General features: G+C 42.6%; 1 protein-coding gene across 2 annotated transcripts; it reads right to left on the bottom strand.

The window, feature by feature from the left end:
* Positions 1-630: 630 nt before the first annotated feature.
* On the bottom strand, positions 631-22,954 carry RGS10 (regulator of G protein signaling 10). Of its 2 annotated transcripts, none has more exons than XM_056351918.1 (5): positions 22,788-22,954; positions 16,721-16,839; positions 15,158-15,244; positions 8,269-8,412; positions 631-3,968 (listed from the first exon to the last, which is right to left on the bottom strand). In XM_056351918.1, exons 1-5 carry the CDS (start codon positions 22,834-22,836, stop codon positions 3,822-3,824), a joined length of 546 nt encoding a protein of 181 aa, XP_056207893.1. In that variant the 5' UTR covers positions 22,837-22,954; the 3' UTR covers positions 631-3,821. The 2 variants fall into 2 exon arrangements, with proteins under 2 accessions (XP_056207893.1, XP_056207894.1); XM_056351919.1 differs by lacking the exon at positions 22,788-22,954 and adding an exon at positions 21,523-21,679.

Here is a 22,954-nt window from a genome sequence, read left to right as displayed (position 1 = left end):
GCATCAGGGGCAGATATTTGGCAAAACTGGGTGACTTTGTAGGACTTGCTGTTCTGGTTTAGGATGAAAAAAATTATAAACAAACAATTTATAAAAGGGGGAATATATCCCTTTTCAGCTTTGAACCACAGTCACAGAATCACAGAACGATCTGGGACCTCTCTCTCTATCAGGCCTAATTAGATGCAAATGCTACCCACTTTAAATCAATCTGAATGTTCAGTAAAAAAAAAAAAACAAACAACACATTCCAAACTGTTAACCAAATCTGAATATTCAGCCCTTCCCCACACACACAGTTTTTCAGACCCTCCTTCTCCACATCAATGGGTTAGCAACTTGAAGCAAGCACGATGCAAAAAATGCAACAGGAACAAAGAAATGGGAGGAGATGGAGGTACAAGAAGCATCTTCTGCTGTGCAGGTGACTTTCTGAAATTCAGACAACAGCTCACTCGGAACTGAAACCCATTGTGACATCCCATCTTCCTGTCTTCCAAGAGAAAAATGGACCATGTATGATAGAATGTAAGCAACTGTGTTAACAGGGACTGAAAGCAGAAAATGGGATAACTAAGTGATCTTGGCCCAAACTCTGTTCAAAACATAAAAGAAGTGCTAGCACGTGGATTTGGTGTATTTGAGAATATTTTAATTTTTAGCTGAGAAATACACAAAAGGGTAGAGTTTAAGGCATGCAGTCAGGCACGAAACTTCTCTTGCTTGCTTTTTGTGCACATACCTTCAGTGTAAGTTCTATGAAAAGGAGTAGATCCTATCTTTAATCTCTACATAAAGCAACTCCGAGTACCCACTTACAGCCTGAGGTTTGATGCAATGTTTACAGTTGTTCCTGGAATACAGGATTTGCTTACAGGGAAACTCAGTTCTTTTTCTGTCTGTGCGATTTGTTCTACGCCACACAAAGAAAATGTCATATATTTCACAAAGTAAGTTTGATCAGTGATAATACCAACAGAAGCAAAATAACCTTCTCCACATATATACATGCTGCACTTACAGACATCTGCTTGCACGGTTTTACTTTGATTGCTCTTTTACTGGAAAACACATATAATCTAGGACAGGAAAAAAACTTTGATTTCTGCACCATGCAAGTCTAGTTGTTGGTTTTCTTTTGAAAAACAAACCAAACTCAGACATCACAAATAAGACAGCCAAATGGTGCAATGAACTTTCACTGCTGAGGCAAAAGAGCAATTCAAAGATTAAGATTTTTGTGGATTTAGGCATATTATCTTTGAAACATCATAGGTATTGAAATAAATATCATAGGCACTGAGATGCTGCTTAAAAATACATTTCTGTTTGAGTAGCTTTTGGTTGGTAGTAGTTTAAAGCACCTTTATGTCTACTCCTACGGGGCATTTGCTCTTAAAAAGCAAATCAGACAGTACCTGATAGGGAGCATATTCCCAAGCGAAATGTTGTTTATAAGCAGCTACAAAGGAGTGCTTTCTCTCCTTAATGCACTACCATTGTTCATACAGCTTCTGGTTTTATTTTTTATTATTATTATTTTAAAACATGATAGTCAAAGACTCTTCTCCCTTACTCATGCGTTTTTAAAATCAATATGATTAAAAATGAATCTACTGCGCATCCATGTGATGAATGTAAGAGCTCATTCTGCATTTTTCCCACAAAGGTCCCCAACCTGCATTTTTCAATATCACTTAGACTTCTGCTGCAATTACTGGGAAGAGACAAATCCCAACTCCTAAATGTGTTTAAGCTGTGCACTCCCAAGGACTTCAACGGTATCAGAAGTTCCATCCTCTGCAGGTGTATTAAGAGTTCTTTATTACAGTGACTTTTCAAAACAGGTAATCCTGAGATTACAAATAGTTGGCAAGTCCAGAACAGGATGGTCCCATTTCCTAGGCCCCATTGCAACAAAAGGGTCCATGCATGTGTTTACTTTGTTCCTATCCAGCAAAACATTGAAATACAACTTAAGCATGAGGTCAAATATCACTGAAAGTGCCTCAAGCAAGATTATTACTTCACCATTAAATCTTTTGAGAGCATAAAACGAAAAGTAACTCAGTGTGTAAGAATTAAATCTTAAAAACATGCACACGGAGGCAATGACATCTTTGATTTTCTAAAAATGAACAGGCCATTTAGCCCTGGGGGAAGAATCAGAACTCCCATTCCCGCTCTTACTTCTAACTAGGGAAGAGCCTATGGAAACAGTTTTCTTTACACATTACCTGCAAAAGTGGCTCAGAGTTAAAAGAAATAATCATGTCTACCAAGTGAGTCTGCATCCTCAAAAATTACAATCTAGAACTTAGTTTTAAAACACTGATAGCAACCATAATGTATAAAATATATCTGGCCTTTCTGACAAAAAAAAAAGAACTACAAAATTATCAAAAGCTAACTGTGCATTTAGATTAGCCAGCACACAAACAAAAGTTTAAGAAAAGCAGTGCGAAAAATGAAAGAGTAAATAATGAACGTGAAACAGCTAGGCTACACACTGCGAAGCTTGTAAATAAGAGCATGTAGCTAATATGAATTCCCAACTTCAACTGCAATTTAGTAACACTGCAGTGAATTAATTACAAAAACATAGGAACACATGAAAAATTGTATGCCAAAGTGTGCTTTTCAGCTCTGACATGGTCCCAGGACATATGGAAGGCTCATTGGGAGCATCTTCCTTTACCACCCTGACATTTCATCTTTGATTGCTCTGGCCAGAAATAAATTCCCCCTCCCCTCAAGCCTGATGTGAGAATGGCTAAACCACAATGTCTACCCCCTGTTCCACTGCAGCTATCGAAAGTTACAATTAGGAAACCCTGAAATACTTCTCCAGGGCCAACAAAATTAGGCAGGGTGATTCTAGTAGAAAGACTCTGGTAAAACAAAGCCAGACTTTGCTGGCTGGTCCTTTGCCAAAGTAGTCTCGTCACACAGAGCAGGATTGCTCAGAAGACACAGGAGAGATCAGATGTTTCTCAATACCACCACCTGACACCGACATTATGCTGACATGCAGGACATGCCCTGGTCAAGCTTTGCTGAAATCAGCGTGCCCAGAGCGGTTTATTAGCTGTCAGGTTTCCTAATGGCTGTTAGAAGTTCTTCAGATACTCTATCTTAGAGCTTTTGTTCCCAAGGGAATACAGATTATCCCATCCTCTGAAGAAGGTGATTGTCTATTGCAAAAAAATGGGGGAAATTTAAGAAATACAGAAACAAAAATCATGACTAGACAAGCATTGTGATTCAACAATAAAGGCAAAGCAAAACACATTATCACCTTGAAAGAACAACGTTAGATAGGAAGGGATCGGATTCTATTGAGCTGAACCCTGAAAGACACTGTCCGTTCATGATTAAGTTTGCTATGAATGACTCATCCACAAAGTAACGTGTAATGTACTCCTCAGCAGCTTCTCCCAGCAGTTCAGAACATAAAAGCCAGTCACAAATAAAAATTATAAGGCAAAAATAAAAAAACGACCACCCTATCTCCCATTTCTCATCATCATGACGCCTCACAAAAGAAAATACAAAACCTGAAAGCATTTTAATTTGTAAAATATGAAATGCAATTCATGCTATGGAGGAATACCTCAGCCTTTTAGCAAGGAAACAGTCTTCCCATGGGTGTTTGGTTATTAGCTATCATGCAAAAACAATTAGTCATTCAAGCAATTAAGGTAAGTATCTCCTAAAAAGGTTCTGAGCTTTTCAAGCCCTAAATGCAACTGCTATAAACCTAGACTGTTCCTGAGTGTGATTTAGTTATTGTACTGGCTCTCCTGAAGAGATTAATTGTATCATGTGTTGTAAATTCTTGATGCTCTTTTAGCTGCGGTCTGAGCCTCTGGTGAATTCTCCTCTTGCTCCTCGCACTTCTTATGGTTTAGGAATATGTCTGATTTTAAGAAGCGGCTGTAGCTGTCGTATTTCATGAGATTGAATATCTGGTAAGAGGTGGAAATAAAGATAAAAAAAATTACCTAAGTAAAACTAGATTTTAAATGAGAAGGATAGTATATGAATTATAAGGTATTTTTCTTCTGTTAGGACTAAAGCATTACTGAAAAGCATGACATTAAAATACACTTCAAACTCTCAAAAAGGGCTGAATGTAGCAAACAATATTGTAGGTTCCATGGTCACTGTTTTGCAATAATGTCTTTAATAGTTTAAGAATCAGATCATGGTTTTCACAACAGCTAATTGTGACAACCTAATACTGAAGGTGGGAGGTGATATACCATGGTCAATACATAGGATTTTACACCTGATGATCAGGTAACTGCACATGCGGACAAGCCAAGACATTACCTGGTCCCCTGCCACAGCAGCCTCAGGCCTGCAGAGCCACCAGCAGTAAAACCTAGTGAGGGTATGCTTCTGGCAGGGTGATTGGAAGATACTCAGAGGGACAAAGCAGAGCTGAAGAAGAGGTACCTTTTAGGCACCTTTCTGACTGCAGTTACTCTTATACATTACAGAATAGCTCACTATAAAGGCAGAGCATCTGGATCACAGCATCACAGAGTGGCTGGGGTTGGAAGGCACCTCTGGAGCTCATCTAGTCCAACCCCTGCTAAAGCAGGCTCACCTTGAGCAGGTTGCACAGAGTCGTGTCCAGGCGGGTTTTGAATGTCTCCAGAGAAGGAGACCCCGCAGCCTCTCTGGGCAGCCTGTGCCAGTGCTCCGTCACCCTCCAGGTAAAGCTGTTCTTCCTCATATTCAACAGGAACTTCTTGTGCTGCAGTCTGTGCCCGTTGCCCCTTGTCCCGTCACTGGGCACCACTGAAAGGAGCCTGGCCCCGTCCTCTTGGCACTCGCCCTTGAGATGTTTGTAGGCATCGACGAGCTCCCCTCAGCCTTCTCTTCTCCAGGCTAAGCAGCCCCAGCCCCTCAGCCTTTCCTCATACAGGGGATGCTCCAGTCCCCTCACCATCTTGGTACCCTCCGCTGGCCCCTCCCCAGCAGTTCCCCATCTCTCCCGAACTGGGGAGCCCAGTATGGACCCAGCACTCCAGGGGCGGCCTCAGCAGGGCAGAGCAGAGGGGGAGGATCACCTCCCTCCACCTGCTGGCCATGTTCTTCCTCATGCCCCCCAGGGTCCCACTGGCCTCCTTGGCCACAGGGCCACTGCTGGCTCACAGGCAACTTGCTGCCCCCCAGAACCCCCAGTCCTGTCCCCGCAGAGCTGCCCCGCAGCAGGCCAGCCCCAGCCTGTGCTGGTACAGTAATTAAGAAAAGCCTCTAAATAATTTACACAAATACTGAAACTGCAAACTGAATCCAGACTGAAATAACTGGTTTAATCAATGTTTCTTAAACTTCTGCCAATTTTCCGATCCTTTTTAGACTACTACACAACCAAATGCCAAGACTGGTCTTGGGCAATATCAGATAAGTTGCAGGTTCCTGCCTCAAAGAGCTGATCGGGTACAGGTGTAATTTGCCAGTTAAAATGTGGTTTAAAATTAGTGATGGATTCAATTAGGCTTTTCGCTGGCCCAAGACCTGCCCTTTTTCTCATAGCCAGTATACAGCTAGCATGGAAGAACAACATCAGCGCCGAGTATAGCTTTTCTCTCCCAGGGCTTGAGTTTAGGCTTATTCCTCGACGTAACTGCTTTCTCTTCTATTTATACCCATTTAAGACAAAAAAATCTAGAACTCACTTGGAGTTTTCTGAAAACAAAATGGCTTGGGAGAGGAGCCTGGAATCTGTTCAGGTGTCAAGGTCAGAACTATATTTTGCTTGGTCTCAAAACAGAGGGGAAGGAAAAAAGTAAACCTCAAAACTGTAATTGAGGCAAAACCAAAGCCTACATCACCCTCTGCCTATTATTTCACTGGCAGAGCCTCTCTGAGTCATGCTTCATGACTGATTACATTTTATGGTACTCAGAGTAACTAAATTTCCAAGACAAGTTTCTGGATTCTGACCTGCATGTGTGGATTACTAGAGCTTTACCTTTACATGCCTCGTTTCTAACTGATAGTGCAAACACGTAACAAAACTGTTTGTTAGGGGTAAAAAAAAATAACAATCTCAAACTGCTTTTTCATTTCACATCCTCAAGGAACCTGGACAGATAAAGGCAAACACACAAAACTTCAGTGTTCTTGTCTGTGTGTTTGCTGAAATAGCTCCATTGCAAGTAAATTATATGAAGCATGTTACTAACCATTGTTCGTTTACATTCTTAAGTATTTAAGTTCACATTTAAAACAGTGGAAACCTTGCTTTATAAGCTACATATTGGAAGACTAAAATTCCCAAAATACTCTCTCAGTGTAGACCCAAATCAATGCAGTTAAGCAAAGTTAAATTACACCTCCTGGCACTGGCTTGCTACAATATAGTGAAATTTATCCAACCAACTCAAGGGGAAAAAAAAAAAGTAAGGAAGACATTGCTTGTTAAAACTTCATAAGTCAGTGTTAAGAACTTAGACCCCTCTTGCTCCTCGTATTATTTAAAGCATCTCCCAGAGAGAAAGAGCTCTGTAAAATCAAAATCTTCTGGAGTCTGGTCAGCCAAATGCGCAGAACAGAAAGATTTTATAATCATGTGCAAAAGCAGAATTCTCTTTTTCCCTCCTCTCATCACCTCTGTGGAGCAGGAACATTTACCCTGTAAATATTTGGAAATCTAGAGATTTCTAAGACCCACTCTAACACCATTTCTTTGTTTAGCATGAACAACTGCCTCCAAGTTACTTATTTAAGGCCATCCCATGAGCACAAAAACACACCCCGCAAGCAGCCCCATTTAAATCAGTAGGTCTCTAGAGAACTGAAGTGCTAGTTACCAGCAATGCCATAGACCAGACTGGCTTTCAAGCTCTGCCTTTTTATACTTCAGACACGCAGTGCCAGCAGTAGTTAACACTGTTCTTTAGAGAACAAATTATACCACTCATCATAACTTTATAAGGATGAAAAACTAGAGAAAACCATAACTCTTCCTGAACTATTATCTAACAGCAATAAACAGAAGCTTCAAGCAGTGGAAACCTGCAACAACCCATAAATGCTCTGCATTTGGATTTAAAAGTTCACAGACTTTCTTCCCACACTAGTGGGATTCCTCTACCCCTGATCTAGCATGTTTCCAGTTCAGGTATTACTATTCCCATGCTGTTCATGTGCATACTCGCTTGCAAAACCGCAAAACCTTTTAACTTCAGTAGTCTCTCTAGCTTCACCCACCCTGAACCGCACCGCTTAGATTTACCAGAACATTTTCTTTCCCCTCCCCCAAGTCTGAAGTTCTTCCACAAAAAACTTTGCTTCTTCACATAGAAACTGGGTTTCAGACATTTCCACTGCTAATGACTTAGAATCTGCTTGAAAGACAGCAGAGCCTTTGCTTCTCAGACCACTTCAACTGACCCAGTCGCTGTGCAAGTAACATATTCAATGCCTGATGTGAAATGGGTTGAAAACACTATTTAAATCAGTGTGCTTTCTCCACAAAAGACCCAAATGGAAAATACAGGTAGTCCTGAGGATGGTACAGAAATTAAAAATAGTACAGACTACAAGTGCTGGAAAGCTGCAGATAAGAATGACTCACTTGGTAACTTATGCTTCAAAATAAGCTAAATATCAAGAAAATTTACCACCAGAAGACATGCCTGCAAAATGTCATCTAATTTCTGCCAGACCTCCCAAGTTCTACAGAAAAAGGCAAAGCAGATACTAACTCCTCTTTCGAGTTTTGTGGGCTACAGAAGTGGAAGCTTTTCAGAAAATTGCATTATATTTAAATCAATACAAATACCAAAACAAAACAAAGTGAAGAATCTTGAGCTCTCAAGGAAACCAGTGGCAACGACGGAAACAAACATCAGCAATGACTCAGTGCAAGTGAATACACAGGAAAACGTAGGCACAAAGTTAGTCAGCTGGGTGATTCTCAAGCTACTGGCAGAGGAACCCAGGAGAAAACTTCATCCCATTTTCCAGGAAAGTCCTGCACTAGGAATTAGCATAGTTGTGTTGAGTCTTTTAACTAATTGGCGCTAGTTAGACAGGGCCAAGAACCTGGGGTATGGTGCATCCACCCTCAGAGCAGCTGCACTAATATCCCAAACACGGAAGCAACCCAGCTCTGTGCTTACCTGTTCCCTCCATACCACAGCAGGCAGATTCTCAACTTCCCTACACTAGCTTGGGCTTAGAAAGCAGAGTCCATTAAAAGCAGATAAAACCCAAAGAAACTGTTCTTGCAGAAAATAATTTTACCTGGTCCTGGAGCTTCTGAAACATGAGAGGGTGAGGTGTCTCCAAAATGGTCTCATTCAAACGGGACTGCCCTTCCACATTGACTTGGGAGGAAGCTTTACTGGACAGGAAAGTCATATATATTTCTTTAGCTTTTTCTTGCATCTGCAAAAGGACATATTTATTTAAAGAATTATTTGCTGTAGGAATATTCTCTGTATTTGCTATGTTTTGTTGGAGACTGCTCTAGGTCACCGAGTTTTTCAGGTTCACATTCTAAAACCAAAAATTAGTCTGAATTAAAAATGAAAAGTAACAAAACAAGTATATATCAATTAGCTTATTTGCGTACCTTCATTTGAACTGGAGGAAAAACACCTCTGTAGGCCAACTCCTGAACTGGCAACATTAGTGGAAGCTATCAGTACTCAGCACTTTGGTTAAACAGTAGGTTGCAATGTTTGAATCTGAGTATCCAGTGTAAAACTGCCCAGAATCATCAACTGGGCTTTGTCTTTACTATTTAGAAGGCTATTTTTACTAACAGATAATCACTATGTGCAAGGAACCCAGAGGAAAAAGCACTGTGAAAACTTAGTCTTACTGCAAGGCAAAACCAAGCAAAGTTAGCACGTAATCCATACTACTGCTAGATAACCTCGTCATACTGCATGCTTTGTCCTAACTATGTTTTTACCTCAGTGCAGCTCACGTGCAACACTGACTAGATGATTAAAAAACCCAACAACTTTGCTAATAGTAAAAATAAGACTCTCAGGAGCCTCTGAAGGCTAATAAATAAGGGTAGGTGTGACTTGCATTAAGCTGTTTGTTAGCTTTTGCCCTGATTTCAGCAATCGTGCTTCAGTGTTCTTCTCTTGATAAATCAGTAACAGTGATAACGTTTTGACCCAGCCCAGCATCTTTAGGCTTCAAAGCAGTAAACGAGTGGTCACAGTCTCAGAAATTCAATGCAAGCTCCCCCTTGACCAGAAGGTTGGATAAGAGGATGCCAGTGGGGGAGAAGAAAGACAAGCCAGGCAGGAGGCAAGCCTCCCTGCTGCAATCTGCATTCTGCACACCGAAAGCAAAGCCCATGCAGCAGCAGGCGCTGTACGATCCCAGGACATGGGTACTCATCAGTGCTCCCCACTGCACATCTAATGAGCAACCACATGTCCAGATCAGCACCAACTCAAGGGCTGTGTCTTTGATGGGAAGCGAGCCTGAAGAAGGAAGCATTTAAATCCTTGTCCATGAAGGAGTCACAGAATTTCTTTCATGTTTTACAGCTGAGAATCAACATTTGGGGATAATTAGAAGAAAAGCTACACATGTTTGACAATTCACAAGACCTAAAGAGTTAACTCTCACTGCTGAAGGGGACACACATTTTTCAGGAGTATTCCTTTTTAAACCAGATTATTAATCTGATAGGTCATGTGTCAGGTGCATTAGGTCACAATGAAGTGTTTTTAACATTTTCCAATCTTTCCAGTTTCACAGGCCAGCCACATCTGTTCTAAATGAGCAATTAATCCAATTATTCAGAGTTGCGACTGCTTTAACTAGTAAAGCTAATACCCTAATGCAGAGTAAAGGTACCTTTAGCTATTATTGCATACAAGCAAGCACAAGTGATTGTACTGACTCAGTCCTACCTAAATAACTTTTGAACCTGCTGTCCAATTTCAACCATATTTAAGAGACGGGCAAAGGACTGAGAAATAATTACCCTCCTATTGATTCAATGGAAAAGAGCAGCAAGAGAAAGGAAAGGGGAGGAACAGCAGCACATGCACCAAGGGAAAAGCTGCAGTATAGGACCAAAAGTTATGTACTTGAACTGCTAGCTAATCAACGCACACATAGCTCCTTGTCAGCCACAAGATGCTGTTCGCCCATGGAAAACAGGAGCAAGCTGGGCACTGTAGAGAATGAGTAGAGGAAGGCCTGAGGGGAAACACAAAACTAGAAGTACTGTGAGGAAGTTTAAAGAACACGGTAGAGGAACAAGAGGATTGTGTGGGAGGTTGGTGAAATGGGGAGGATCTCTGGATTTTGTGGGGAAGAATGACAAAGAAAGGAAGTGAAAAAGCTGTGGTAGGGAGAGGGGGTCATTGGAGAGACACAGGGGACCTGACTTTATAGTAATGGGGAAATATGGCAATGCACAGCTAAACTTCACAGGTCTGCTGCATGGGGAACAACTGTTACGCTAAGTCTGTGCTTTAGTGGCAGAACATCAGTTTAACTACATTTAAAAAAAAAAACAAAAAACCCCCCAAAAAAAACAAAAAAAAAAAAAACAAAGAGAAGACAGTACGGTTAAAGTTGCCAGTATGTTTATACATCCCCAAATGACATTCAGGGAGAGCTGGGTTCAAGCAGAGGAGACAGCGATGTTCCCCACTCAGTGGGTGGCATTCTTTGTTCTGCGTCAGCCTGAAACTAATGCCTCAGCACAGGGGACTCTACTCTGGAATTTAAACAACACTTAAACTGGGATCTTGTTCACAGGTGGTTATTAAAGGATTTCTGGCACTTTTCACTTACATCTGTGTGCTCACCCCAGCATCCGTGCCAAATTCCCATTTGGAGAACAAAGTTCTGTCTACAGAAACCCCCCTCACTATTTCAAGTGGATACAGTATTTTTTCCCACTTCCTTTCCTAAGGTCAAATTCAGCTCTCAAGCACGCGTGGCTCCCAAATGAGGTGAATGGAAGTCCCAGACGCTCATCAGAACGAGCTCCAGCAGTTAGCAGCTGTGCAGCATTACCCAGTCCTGCTTAACCATTGCCACATTCCACATAGGAAGTGGCAGAAGAAACTCTTGAATAGGTACACTTTGTTCTGAAATTGTCCTCTACAAAACTTCTCAACACAGGCATTTTGGTGGGTTTTAGCAAAAGCTGAAAAGATTTCCTGTTGTTTGAAGCATTTGTTACAATCCGTAATTTACAAGCTGCAAGAGAAGAAACATTTAACCCTTGGGAATTAGCGCAATGGACATGTTTATTTCATTGACAGTCACAAATGCAACAGCATATGACTAACTCCAATAAAATATTTAAAGTTCAATTTTATTCACTTATCCCCACCACTCCCATTTCAATAATTAAATGTGGCCTAAGATGAGAACCATATGGGTGGCAGAAGAGATCACTGCTACAAGTGGACTTGACCTAATTCCTTCCTCAGTCTTTGCTAAAAATCACTTTTCTATTTTAACTTCAATTTTAAAGGGATATCCTTTTTTTTTTTTCTTTAACTGCAGAGATGTGTCTTGAGTTGAGGGGAGGAATTTGTGCTTTTCTGCTGCAAGAAGATAGGCTGAATTCAGCCCATCTAAAATCTGCCTAGCCCAAGTATTTCAGTCTGCTTGCTGCCCAGCTCCGCAGATGCTGAAAACCTCCCCTGCTCCCTGAAACACGCCTGCATTTTGTATAGCCCACCCAAACAGGAAAACAAATACAAACTCACAGAGCAGTCTGGTCTGAATTCCATTTCTGCCTGCTCCTGACTAAGCATCCTCACCACTAGTCTAAAGCCAATACAACAGCCAAGAAGAGCCTGGCTGACCCTTGCCAGCCCTCCCTCCGGTCCGGTGATCTAGCAATCCTGGCCACGCGGCGGCTCACATTCAAGAGGAAGGGGACAGAGAAGATGTATCTGCACGGCATCTTGCAAGATCTGCCTGTGTTGGCTTGATATAAGTCAGCTTCTAGGCTGAGCCCACGTGACTGTGGTTAGAGTAACAACTGAACCGAATTTAGTAAGTCTTGAGGAAGGGCCCAGGATATTTTCTTAGAATGGCACTAAGGCAGTGAGACAGTTTGCAGCCAACAGAAAGCCGCAGAGCGAGCCTGCACCTACCTGCAAAGACCAGAAGGGAGGGAAGGGCAGAACATTTAGTGAGCCAACCACTCTGACGACGGTACAACAGCCTGTACAAAACCAAACACTGCTCCGGGCTGACATCGAAGGGATGACAATAACACTAGACACAATGAATACTTAATCCACTGGCCAGGTGTGGTGACTTTTGTGCAAGTTTAAACCAACCAAGAAAAACTCCACGCTAACACTCTCACATCAAGTAACAAAACATTTATCTTATACTTTAAAAAACAGAAAACAAAAATCCCATTCAATCCAGGTTAAATTGAAATCGGCTTCATCTGACCAGAAGTCTAAGTATCTATGAGCTAGTTTCTGTGGTAAACCAGTTTTAATGAGAAGCAGGTTATAAAACAAGTAAAAAGTTGGTTTTAGAATACTTTGCTCACATTAGATACAAAATGATTTCTGCAAGAGTCACTTTCAGAAGACAAATTCGTGCTTCATGCTATCATAAACACTGGGAAGATTTCTGGGTTTAGTGCTTTTTCTGGCTTTGTAAATGATCTAAACAAATCCATCCATAAGCAGTAGCTCTAACTGTAAGTCTGTGTCATTCTAAAGCACATTTATTCTAGCCAGCCATAACAGCTTTGGCAGTAGTAGATTCCAGATTGACCATACTGTGTAATGATCAGTACTGCGTAATTTAGCTAAACTTAAGTCTCTGTCCATTCATTTGGCAATTCATTCAAGAATTCACTAAGTTACTATCTCTATACATCAGTTTACCATTTCCTGTACTAGCATGTGCAATCCTAAAATAGCTAAAAAGATGGAAATTATTTAGGAAGGGAAAATACAGTTATTATCCCACTGCAAATGCGGGACCTTACAGAAGGATTTTCCACTTTCATTTCCATTTCAAAATGCAGTTTGATACCTGTCCAAGGGGTATCAAGAAAAGGCTACATACCCCCTGGCAAGGACACTGTACAGGGTACAAAGAAAAAATATCTGCCCTGTACAAAGCAAAGGGTTCTTCCTATTTGGTCATGGACTGTTATGCTGGCCTCTACTTCACCACCTCAGAAAGCAAATGTTTTTAACAGAGTAGAGAGATCAAGAACACCTAGATCCCCAGCCCATCATACTGAACACAGCCGCCAAGACGCTGCATGGACATCTGGGGACAAAAGAGAGGAAATGCTTTGTCACAAAATGATAATAATGAGATCTGCAGCTTGTGCCGAAGCAGAGCCAGGTCAGTGGGAGCGACGGTACCACATTTGCCCAAGCAGGAGGTTGGCTTCCAGTGCAACCCAGACAGGCAGCAGCTGAAACATTCCCTTACAGGCAAGGGGAGAGGATGACTCCCAGCCCCACTCTACCTGCTGACACTGCTGCCATCATAGTGGCATCCAGCACAGTTCTCTCTTTTATCCCATATCATTTACTTCCTTTCCCTTTCTCCTTACATCTTACAGAAAAATAGCCTGATTAGTTATTCTTTTCTGAAGACTATCTGCATTTGTGGACCTTAACGAGGAAGGGAAGCAATGAAATACACAAAGCTGAAATACTGCTAAATATTACAAAGTGCACAGTCAAATTGAACACTTTCCTCTTCTTGCAAATACTTGTCTTCTTTTTTTTATGGATCTATCAATATACAAAAATATTCACAACTGAAACAAGCAAATTGTTTTAAGGGGAATGCTTTTTCAGTGCAAAATATAGAATATTTACAGAAAGTAGACTCCTCCCTCCCCCCTCCTCAAAAATATGTTTTGTTGAAAATCCAGGGAAATTTTTTGTTGAAAACCTGCTGGAAACAGTTTTAGCTGACAATATTGACTGAACTTAAGAGAGGAATCCTGCAGTCTGGATACAGCTCTCTTATGCCTGCACTCTGTAATACCCCTAGTAACACAGTCCTGCCACCTGATTCCTATTCCTTGACATTTATGACGTTACTAAAAGCATGTATGGTCCCATTTGAACCAGGTTTAACTGGCATTTTCTCAGCCTCACCTGCTCATGGTACTCTACTTTGGCCAGAAGATTGCAAAAGGGGCTGTACATTTGTACCCGTTGCCTTCTAAAATGCTCCCTTTGGCAACAAGAGCTGCAGACACGTGAAAAGCGTAAAGGTGGGATTTCAAAAAAAGAGCTTATGGGATTTAGGAGTCTGACTCTCAAGGACAGCGATGCTCAGTTGGAGTTTTGAAACAACTTCATTTCATGTTCACGGAATCCTCATCTCAAAGATTAAATAAATTTGGAATTTCTCAAAAAAAAAAGAAAAAAAAAATTACAAAACCTTTTCCAGAAAGAAGCAAACAACACACGGTACATATTTTAGGCCTGACTCTATAGGCTTCAAACCCTAATTGTGAAAGTGGATCCTGTGTTCCTGGTGGGTCTAAACACAGACCAAGACTCAAGCAGTGAAAAAAATTCAATTGACATAGCTGACTGAAAAATTTCCAATAGAGTATTTTCTACTAGAAAATTATAGCTTTCATGAAAATGAAAATGATCTGTAGGTATCAATTTGAATAAATACTTAAATGGAAATGTCTAAATGGATCCTCAATTTCTTTTGTTTTGCAACTTGTAATGTGATAAGGCAAAACTTTTCTTTTTGGCATCATAAAACGTTTTGTTTGTGCTGTTTGTTATTTTTATGTCCTGCTAAAATATTATAATGGTATATATTCTCATGTAATGAATTTTCTATGCTTTAAAAAAAAAGTCCTGAATTAAATATCTTTATATTTTCAAGCAAGATGGTGCAATATCACTGAATTAAACCTTTTGCTATTGCCAAGCAACAACAAAAGTTCAGTTTTCAAAACATGAGAAACAACAATTTCAGCATTTTGTTTTGATTCGAAATAAAACCAGCTTTGTTTCCAAACAATTCCACCACAATGATTTCAGCACAATTCCTTCAAATATATTTATTTGCACCCACATGAAGCATGTTATACAACAGAAACATTATAGCTCCAGCTCTGCTACGGAACCTTTGTTGAAAAGTCAAATTCATTTCAGAAACATACCTGTTTTTTTCCCTGTGTTTTCTTAAATTCTTCACATGCTAGCCAGAACAAAACATTTTCTTCACTAAATTCTTTCTTTAAAAACTCCTAGGGAAGAGAGAAAACAAATAAAACTTAGGATCCAATTTCTCAGTTGTTTTTCTCTCTTCCTGCTATAGCCATTAAAACTAGAAGCTGCCTACAGCTAGCTTTACCAGGGTGTGAGTTTACATAATACGGTGTAACAGAACTACTGCATTAGTGCATCTGCACACTACCAAGACACAAATGTAACAATCAGATATTTAGCACTTTGAAAGCACATTCCAGGAGAATGATGAGCCACATTTAATCTCAGAGCATATCAGTAACTAACAAAAAGGGATTCTTCAGTCTCCCCTAAATAACTCAAGCAATGTTATGGTCATTACTCAAAGGAAAATCCAAAAATATATGAATTAATTAGCAGGTGAGTATAATGACTATTCTAATAAGAGTCACAGATCACTTTAGATTCTCATCTAGTATCTTTCCGGGGTTTTTTTGAGTAAAATCTCTACAAATAAAAATTTCTAAACATGATTGTCATTGGCAATAAATTCACTTCAGCAAACTAAAGCAGAAGATGTATTTGAGTTCTCTAGACAGTGTTTAAACAAAGCACATTCCTCCAAAAGTGAGGCGTGTTTTAAAATGGGGAAAAATGTACACTAAATTTCTTTTTAAAATGTAAAAACCGAAATATTTACAGCTCTGAGATCAGTTTTCTTAAAAGTGTTAGAAAATAGAGACTAAGTAACGCCAAGAATTATATAGCACCAAGATTTTTATTTTTTTTTTAAATATTCTAAATCACAGTGTTTTGTAATTCTAATGTACATCACATTTCCAACCAGTCTGGCAGGAAACCATTTTATCCCAGGGTATTTTATCAGTGCTCGGTATAGCAAAACCATACTCAAGTAGGTAGTTCCCATTCCTACAGCTAATATGGCGAGAAAGCTTTGCCTTGAAAAAACAAATTCGCCACCCTCACCTAATTAAGCCTCAAGCCTGCATTTTGAGCTGCACAAGCCCACACTCTGTAGTAAACTTAAAGGGAATTATTTTCAGTACAGCTGCTGCAACACAGAGTAAGAGCCACATGCAGTTATGGGGCTCAGGAGCCGTTAGTGGTAACTCACTGTTTAAGTAAGGACAATGTATGAGAATAAAGAGTGCAGGATCAGTCCTCAGTGATAAATAATGCTTGGCAAGAGAGACCAGCGGCTCAAGGACTGTAGTTTATCCAACAGTAACTTAATCCTTGCAACAGCTGATAGATCCGATTAGAAAAATGCAACCAAAAGTCTTCCATGTGCCTTACGAGAGCAAGCTGCAGTGGTAGAAGGCAAAAGGCACTACTTCAGAAGCTCAGCAAATGCCACAGCTCCAGTTCTGCCACCTCTGCTCAGGGTACGTATCTAGAAGGATGCACGCCTATGCGTCTACAGCACTGCCACAGCGGCACCATTCATGCTGCGACTCATTCAGCTTTAAATGCTAATTTCGCTTTATAAAAAAATCCATAGTTAATATAGCAACCCTAAATCGTTTCACTCCTTCTGGATCTTCAAGGAGGTTCTCCAGTGATGTAGCCCATTTTGAGGTTCCTTTCAAGGTTTGGTGGCTGCTGCTTGGGTGACCCTCACTGTCATTTATCTCTGGAAAAAAATGAAAAAAAAGCCGTCTTAGTTAGAAGTGATGAATTTCACATGCATTTCTTCCCCACTGCCCTCTGCATCCTTGGATTACAGCTGCTCTCTTTAAAGGAAACACCATAAAATTGAAAATAAACACACACACATACTTGAATTGTGCTTTGCCTGCAAAGAGGCAAAAATGCCTTGCAGTTATATAATTCATGAGCATGTAAGCAGGCACCGTCGCTGTTTTATAGGAGTTCAAGCACCTTTTGCATGTGGAACACAATGACCGCAGCCTGTGTAGTAAAAGGACCATTTGCCTTTTTTTCTGACACTGTCGGCGACATTGGCTTCTAGAAAGCAAATCCTGGTCAGTCACACACATGACATTTATTTTTAAGAAAGGAATCACCACTGGAGGTTGGGAAAAGGCAAAGAGAGAAAGAAAAATAATGTTTTGTTTAGCAGAACAAGTCCAAAATGTTAACCTAGTCTAACGGGAGGAAAGACAGCTGGCAGAAGAGCCTCATTCCAGCTGAGTCAACCTGTTATTGGGTAAGTGGTATTTGGGTGTTTTTTCTGTTTGCTTGTTTGTTTTCAAGTCTGCCGAAGTCCTGCTTTTATAAGGTGTACTGGACTGTACCCACATCTTATCTGCCAGCCAGCCTTCTCACAAACAGGAGAGATGGTATACATTTTTGAATGTTTTTATCCCAGGGACAAGTACGTTACATCCAAGGCTGGTGATGCCAAAAAAATTGTTTGCTGGCTACTCATCAGAAAACCTATTACTTGGGAAGACTCCAGGAATTTCACTGCTGATCTGAAAAACTCTGAAACAGACATAAAGCACTTGGCGTCCCTTCCTCTCACACACAAAATGCCCAGAGAAGACAGCAGGAATGCAGGCCATGAGAAGTCAGGCTAAGAGCTTTCCACACACTGGAAAGGTGCACAAAACTCTTACTGTAATCAGTACAGTTTCTATTTATTTTTATAACTCCTTCATTTCTCCCTATCAACTTATTTGAAATATGGATCTTAGTAACTTCTGCTTAAGTTCCGTCAAAAAAACCCTTTTTCCTCCACCATGAAACTAAACCTCAGCAAGTATCTGAAAAAACTATCTATGCAGATATCTATGCAGATGCCCTTTTCAGCTGGTAGCTAGAATGATAAATGCTAAGGCTAAAGCCCTACAAAATATTGGCACGACAGCAAAGCCTGTTGAGTTTTGGTTGGTAGCAACCTGTCGATTCCATTTGTTTTTCTAACAGTGAGAAGGACCACTGTTTTAAATGAATTAACATCTCCTCCCTTGATAGCAGTGGTTTTTTTACACAGGAGAAATTACAAGGCTGGAAAAGAGGTAATGGAGCCACCAAGAGATCTGCACTTATGCCCCAGGTAAATACAGATGTAAAAGAAAAGAACGTTTCTGAAACGATCGAGCAAACAGTCACTGCAGGCTACATTTTTCATGTGTAAATCCTGTCTCTCTGTTGTCTGTCCTGCTCTCGCTCTGTGGTGCAGTGACAGCACCAACTTTAGACTTCTTACACAATGAATGCATGACTCCATACCTGCACTAAACCTTCCAGGATCAAAGATGATAACCAAGTTGGGTAAGCACTGTGACAGATTGGTCCCCAAAGCAGCAAGAATAGCTACAGCTCTGTGTGAGACACAGTCTGCTAGTTAAAGGTCAGGAGTCAGAACCTGAGGATTGTCTCCAAACCACTACACTGCAGGCTTCATGTATGACACAAGACTACAGTGAGTTAACTCTGCCTCAGTTTCCTCTCCCCTCATGCAAAAGGATGTGATTCTTGATTACTGCCTGCAAAATTTATTTTAGGAACCTGACTCAAAGTATCTCAGCATCTAACCTCACTAAAATCTGTGAGATTTAAGTGGGAATAACCAGGTACATTGAAGCAGAACACAATTGCCTCTGAGGAGCTTGAATCTTTTGTTATCTGAAGCTCTTGTTTTCTGAGGAGCTGCAGAATGGCAGCTCTGTGTGTACGGGTGCTAACGGCCTGAAGAACCAGGCCATTCCCCTATTTAATATATGATTTAGCACAGAACTTATGGGAGTGAGATTTTATTTCTAAGGGAGGATGTACATGACTTCTTCTTATGCCTGTTCTGCTACACCTTGTGGTACACAACTCTGTCATTCGTTTCCTCACTTAACCAGCTCCCCGCAACCCAAAGAGTACTGTGATTCTGAGATGAGGCTTGCCCGTCCATTGCTTGTACAACGCAACACTTTAATTTACCCTTTGCCTCGCTTTTATTCGAGCTGGCCGTTCCCCAGCACAGAGGGTTTGGGAAGCTGCAGGTGCTGGGCAGCTCTGCTGAGCCAGCATGGGTGCCACCAGCAACCACGATCCCAGCTCAGCCCAGGCTACAGCTCCCAGCATCAGTCCACACTGAGGCAGGGGACACCAGCCACAGTGTCTCAGTGGAGGCAGACGCTCAGACCGCCTGCACATAATCAACACAAGGTCAGAGAACACTCCTGGACCCTGCTATCAGGTACTGCAGCACAGCTCCTGTGCTGGGCAGTCCCCCCAAAACACAGTTACTGCATCCAAACAGGCTGCTGGGGACATCACCTGCCTGGTACCACCCTGCCAGCTGTGCCTGGGGCAACACAGCTGGCAGGGGCCAAAGCCACGCCAGGGATTGTGCCAACAGCTCTGGAGAGCTCAGGTCTGTGTGCATGGCACTGATCAAGCTCTCTCCCTCCAGGCTGACCATTCATCCCTGTGCTCAGGATCCCTTTGCAACCATGATAAAACATTAACACTCCCCTTCAGTGAGAATGTAAATACGCTGCATGTGACACATGACAGCGAGAAACACCCTGAAGTTTACGGGGATATTAAAACCACTGGGTATTTTTATTATACCCCATCAAATATGCCATCACAAATATTTTTTCTAATACAAAAGCGACCCCACCTCCACATGCTGTTTTTATTTACCCAATTTGATGTGAGATTTCTAGATTTTTTAAGACCTTAAAATAGGAAAGAGGTTTTCCCCACAAATGACTCAAGAAGATAATGCCCACATGCACATTTCATAACGTGTTACTGAATTACCTTAAAAATTATACTTCCGCTGAAGTACTATTTAATGAAAGTCTGAAACAATTTATTTTAGAAGCAATACTGCAATAAATGTAATTACATGAATGACCCTCCTGAAACCTATTTATCTCTGTTTGCTATTTATAAAGATAACTTTCGCCTATTAAAATCACCTAGCCAAAAATTTATGTAAGATACACTGGGAAACAAGCTCAATACCAATGTTTACCAAGCAAAACATATACATCAGCATCATCATTTAAATGAGGAAGGCAGACATTTTCTGTTACTGAAAACCAGGAGGCAATTTTGTGCATCAAAAATTATTACAAAATGGCAGTTCTTCCACCAATATTTCTCTAAAAGTAACACAGAGAATGTACAACAGATGATAAATATGCTAACTACATTTCTTGATATCATAGGAGAGTGCTTGCTATCTTTTATACAGGTCAGAAACCAAGAGGCAGAGAAAGCCAACAACGGATTCACTGCGGAGCACAGTTGTAGAGTCTCTGCTGAAGCAAACCTTCCACTGAGCATATGACCATAACACAACTGCTAACATGATGTGCAGTGGCCAGCTGCTCCTAAAAGCACAGCAAATGATTAAGTGCTTATTTTAACAGCACCGTTAATTTAGAGAAGAACCCTGTACTTCTCTAAATTAATGTATTTGGAGCCAACTAATAGGCACTTATATTAGCTGGAGCATTACTTCAGAGAAGAGTCCTACAGAAGCTGCCTTCCCCCATCACACAATAGCACTGCCACATTAAGAGTGTGGATAAAGGCTCTTTGTAAGCGACAGATGTAACAGTAAGTGCAGCACTAATAACACTGTAATTATTAGTTGAAGTGTGGTATCAAAAATGGCAAATATTTGCCATTCTCCAAACAAGCACTTGGACTGAAACCACAGAAAGCATCAAGAGCATCGAATTTACAACTCAGGTCAAAACTCATGGTTTTGGCCCTTGCTTTCGACAAGCACAAAAAAAATGTGGGAACCCATCAAACTTTTAGAGACTCAGCCACAGCTAATTGAGTTAGACATGCTAATCCGTCTGCCTTCCAGAAGGGCTACACGCTGCAACGGTTTCCCAAGCTGCTGTCGCTCTCAAACTGTTGATACAGTGGCCTACGTGGCACCATATCAAACAGCACAGGCTCACAGCCTTCACAAAAATCCTGCTGAATGCATTGCCTACCTAACTGCCTCTTTCCCACACACACTTTTCGCAAACTCTGTAACAAAAGACAACCGGCACACACATATGACAGAAGCACCAAGTCAGCATATTCCCTATTGTGTATTTAAATGTTAATAAACAAAGTTAAGAAAAACCTTCTCAATTTCTTCTTGAAGAACTTTGGATTGCACCGCCTGCATTTTCCCCTTTTTCACCTGGATTGTAAAAGCTGCGAGCCACAAACCTTTATTATTACTTTAAAAGTACCCGGATACCTTGTCTTTTCCTACCGTCACCAGAGTGCCTGTCCAGCAACAATCACCAGTCCAGAATTAATACATCCAAGGTTACGAAACAGTGGGAAATTTCATAAGCAAGCAGCTGAAAAGGGAAAATTCCCTTACTTTCCATGTATCCATGTGCCACTGGATGGATCCTCACACAACAAATTTTTCCTAGTAGCAGCTGAATTGTAGACCTTTTCGCTAGAGAAAGGCTGTCCTTCACATGCTTTGGTTGTTCAAAGCATGAACCTCAACATCCTCTTTTGTCTGTCTCTTACCAACAGATGGCTACTGGATTCCACTTTTAACTATAAGGAAGGAAACTAAAGGGACGTTCCGCTTTTGTAGCATCTCTGGAAGTGTTTGCCAGACATACGTCCCTTTGAAAAAAAAAAACCAAAACCAACAAAAAAACAAAAAAACAACACTAGACAAACACAGCGTTTGGCTTTTCTTAGAAAGACTGTAACTTCTTATTGCATGTTATAAAACGGGGCGTTGTTTTCGGGGGGTTTGAGTTTGTAACTTCGACTCCAACTGTTTTAGCAAGTTCCCGGCTTTGAGCCGGCCGGCGCGGAGCACCGGGGAGCGCGCCATGGGTGCCCGTACAGCACAAAGGCGTTACGGCGCCTGCTGCGGGGCGAACGGCGAAGCCCTGCGTTTGCCGCTCCGTGGCGATCTCCGCTCCGGTTTGAGGCGCTCCCTCCCAAGGCAAACTCCTCAAAGCCCCTTTAGAGCTCGAACAACCGCGCACTGCCGTCCCGGGCTATCGCCTCGCTACCGGTAACGGCGACAGGCAGAAGCTCGCCGTGAAGATCTGGCTGACGAGGCGTCAGCCCCGGCAGAGCCCGGCTCCCCCCTCCGTGCGGCCGCCGGAGCGGGGAGCCCGGCGCTCCCCCGCGGGCACGGCCGGCCCCGCAGCGCCCCGGCGGCAGGCCCCGCCGCCAGCCCGGCACAGCCGCGCCCGCCGCCATGGAGAGCCGCGGGACAGCTCCGCGGCGCGGCGGGACCGCCCTGCGGGGGCTGCAGCCCGCCCAGCCCGGCCGGACGCGGGCTCCAGGGAGCCGGCGCGGCCCAGGTAACGGACCTGGGCGGCAGGCGCTGCCGGGGCGTGCTCCGCGCTCCCCTCAGCCGGTGGGGCCGCGCCGGGGGCAGCCGGGCTGCCAGGAACCGCCGGGCCGCCGAAAGGGCGGGAGAGGCGCTGCCGGCCAGGCCCCCCCGCCCCGCTCGCCGCTCGCCGCCCTCCGCCCCGGGAGGGGGCTCGGCCCCGCTCTCCTTCCCCGGCGCTCGGTGGGAAGATGAAGCGCAGCCCTTCCCCTGCCGGCGGCGCTTCCTCCGGCGGGAGCGGCCGGGGCCGGGGGCCGCGGGCACCCCCCACCCCTTACCTGACGGCGGGCGCTTCCTGCTGAGCCGGCTGACGGCCCGGTTAAACATCTCGGGGGCGGCCGCGCGGCCCCGCGCTGCCCGGAGCCGAGGGGGCGGCCGCGCCTTCCCCGCTCCCCTGCGGGAGGCGCCCCGCGCCGCCCCGGCCCGCCCCGCTCCGCGCTCCCCG

This window comes from Falco biarmicus, chromosome 9, assembly GCF_023638135.1.
Source record: "Falco biarmicus isolate bFalBia1 chromosome 9, bFalBia1.pri, whole genome shotgun sequence".
Classification (NCBI taxonomy): domain Eukaryota; kingdom Metazoa; phylum Chordata; class Aves; order Falconiformes; family Falconidae; genus Falco; species Falco biarmicus.
The sequence above is the reverse complement of the archived record's forward strand: the minus strand, read 5'-3'. Positions and strand labels throughout refer to the sequence as shown.

Excerpts from the sequence above, each read along its gene's own strand:
- RGS10 (XM_056351918.1), bottom strand. The coding sequence starts at position 22,836 with ATGTTTAACCGGGCCGTCAGCCGGCTCAGCAGGAAGCGCCCGCCGTCA. Across the intron at positions 15,245-16,720 it reads AAGGAGTGAAACGATTTAGG|GAGTTTTTAAAGAAAGAATT; the intron begins GTTGCTATATTA and ends TCTCTTCCCTAG. Across the intron at positions 8,413-15,157 it reads AAACACAGGGAAAAAAACAG|ATGCAAGAAAAAGCTAAAGA; the intron begins GTATGTTTCTGA and ends GTCCTTTTGCAG.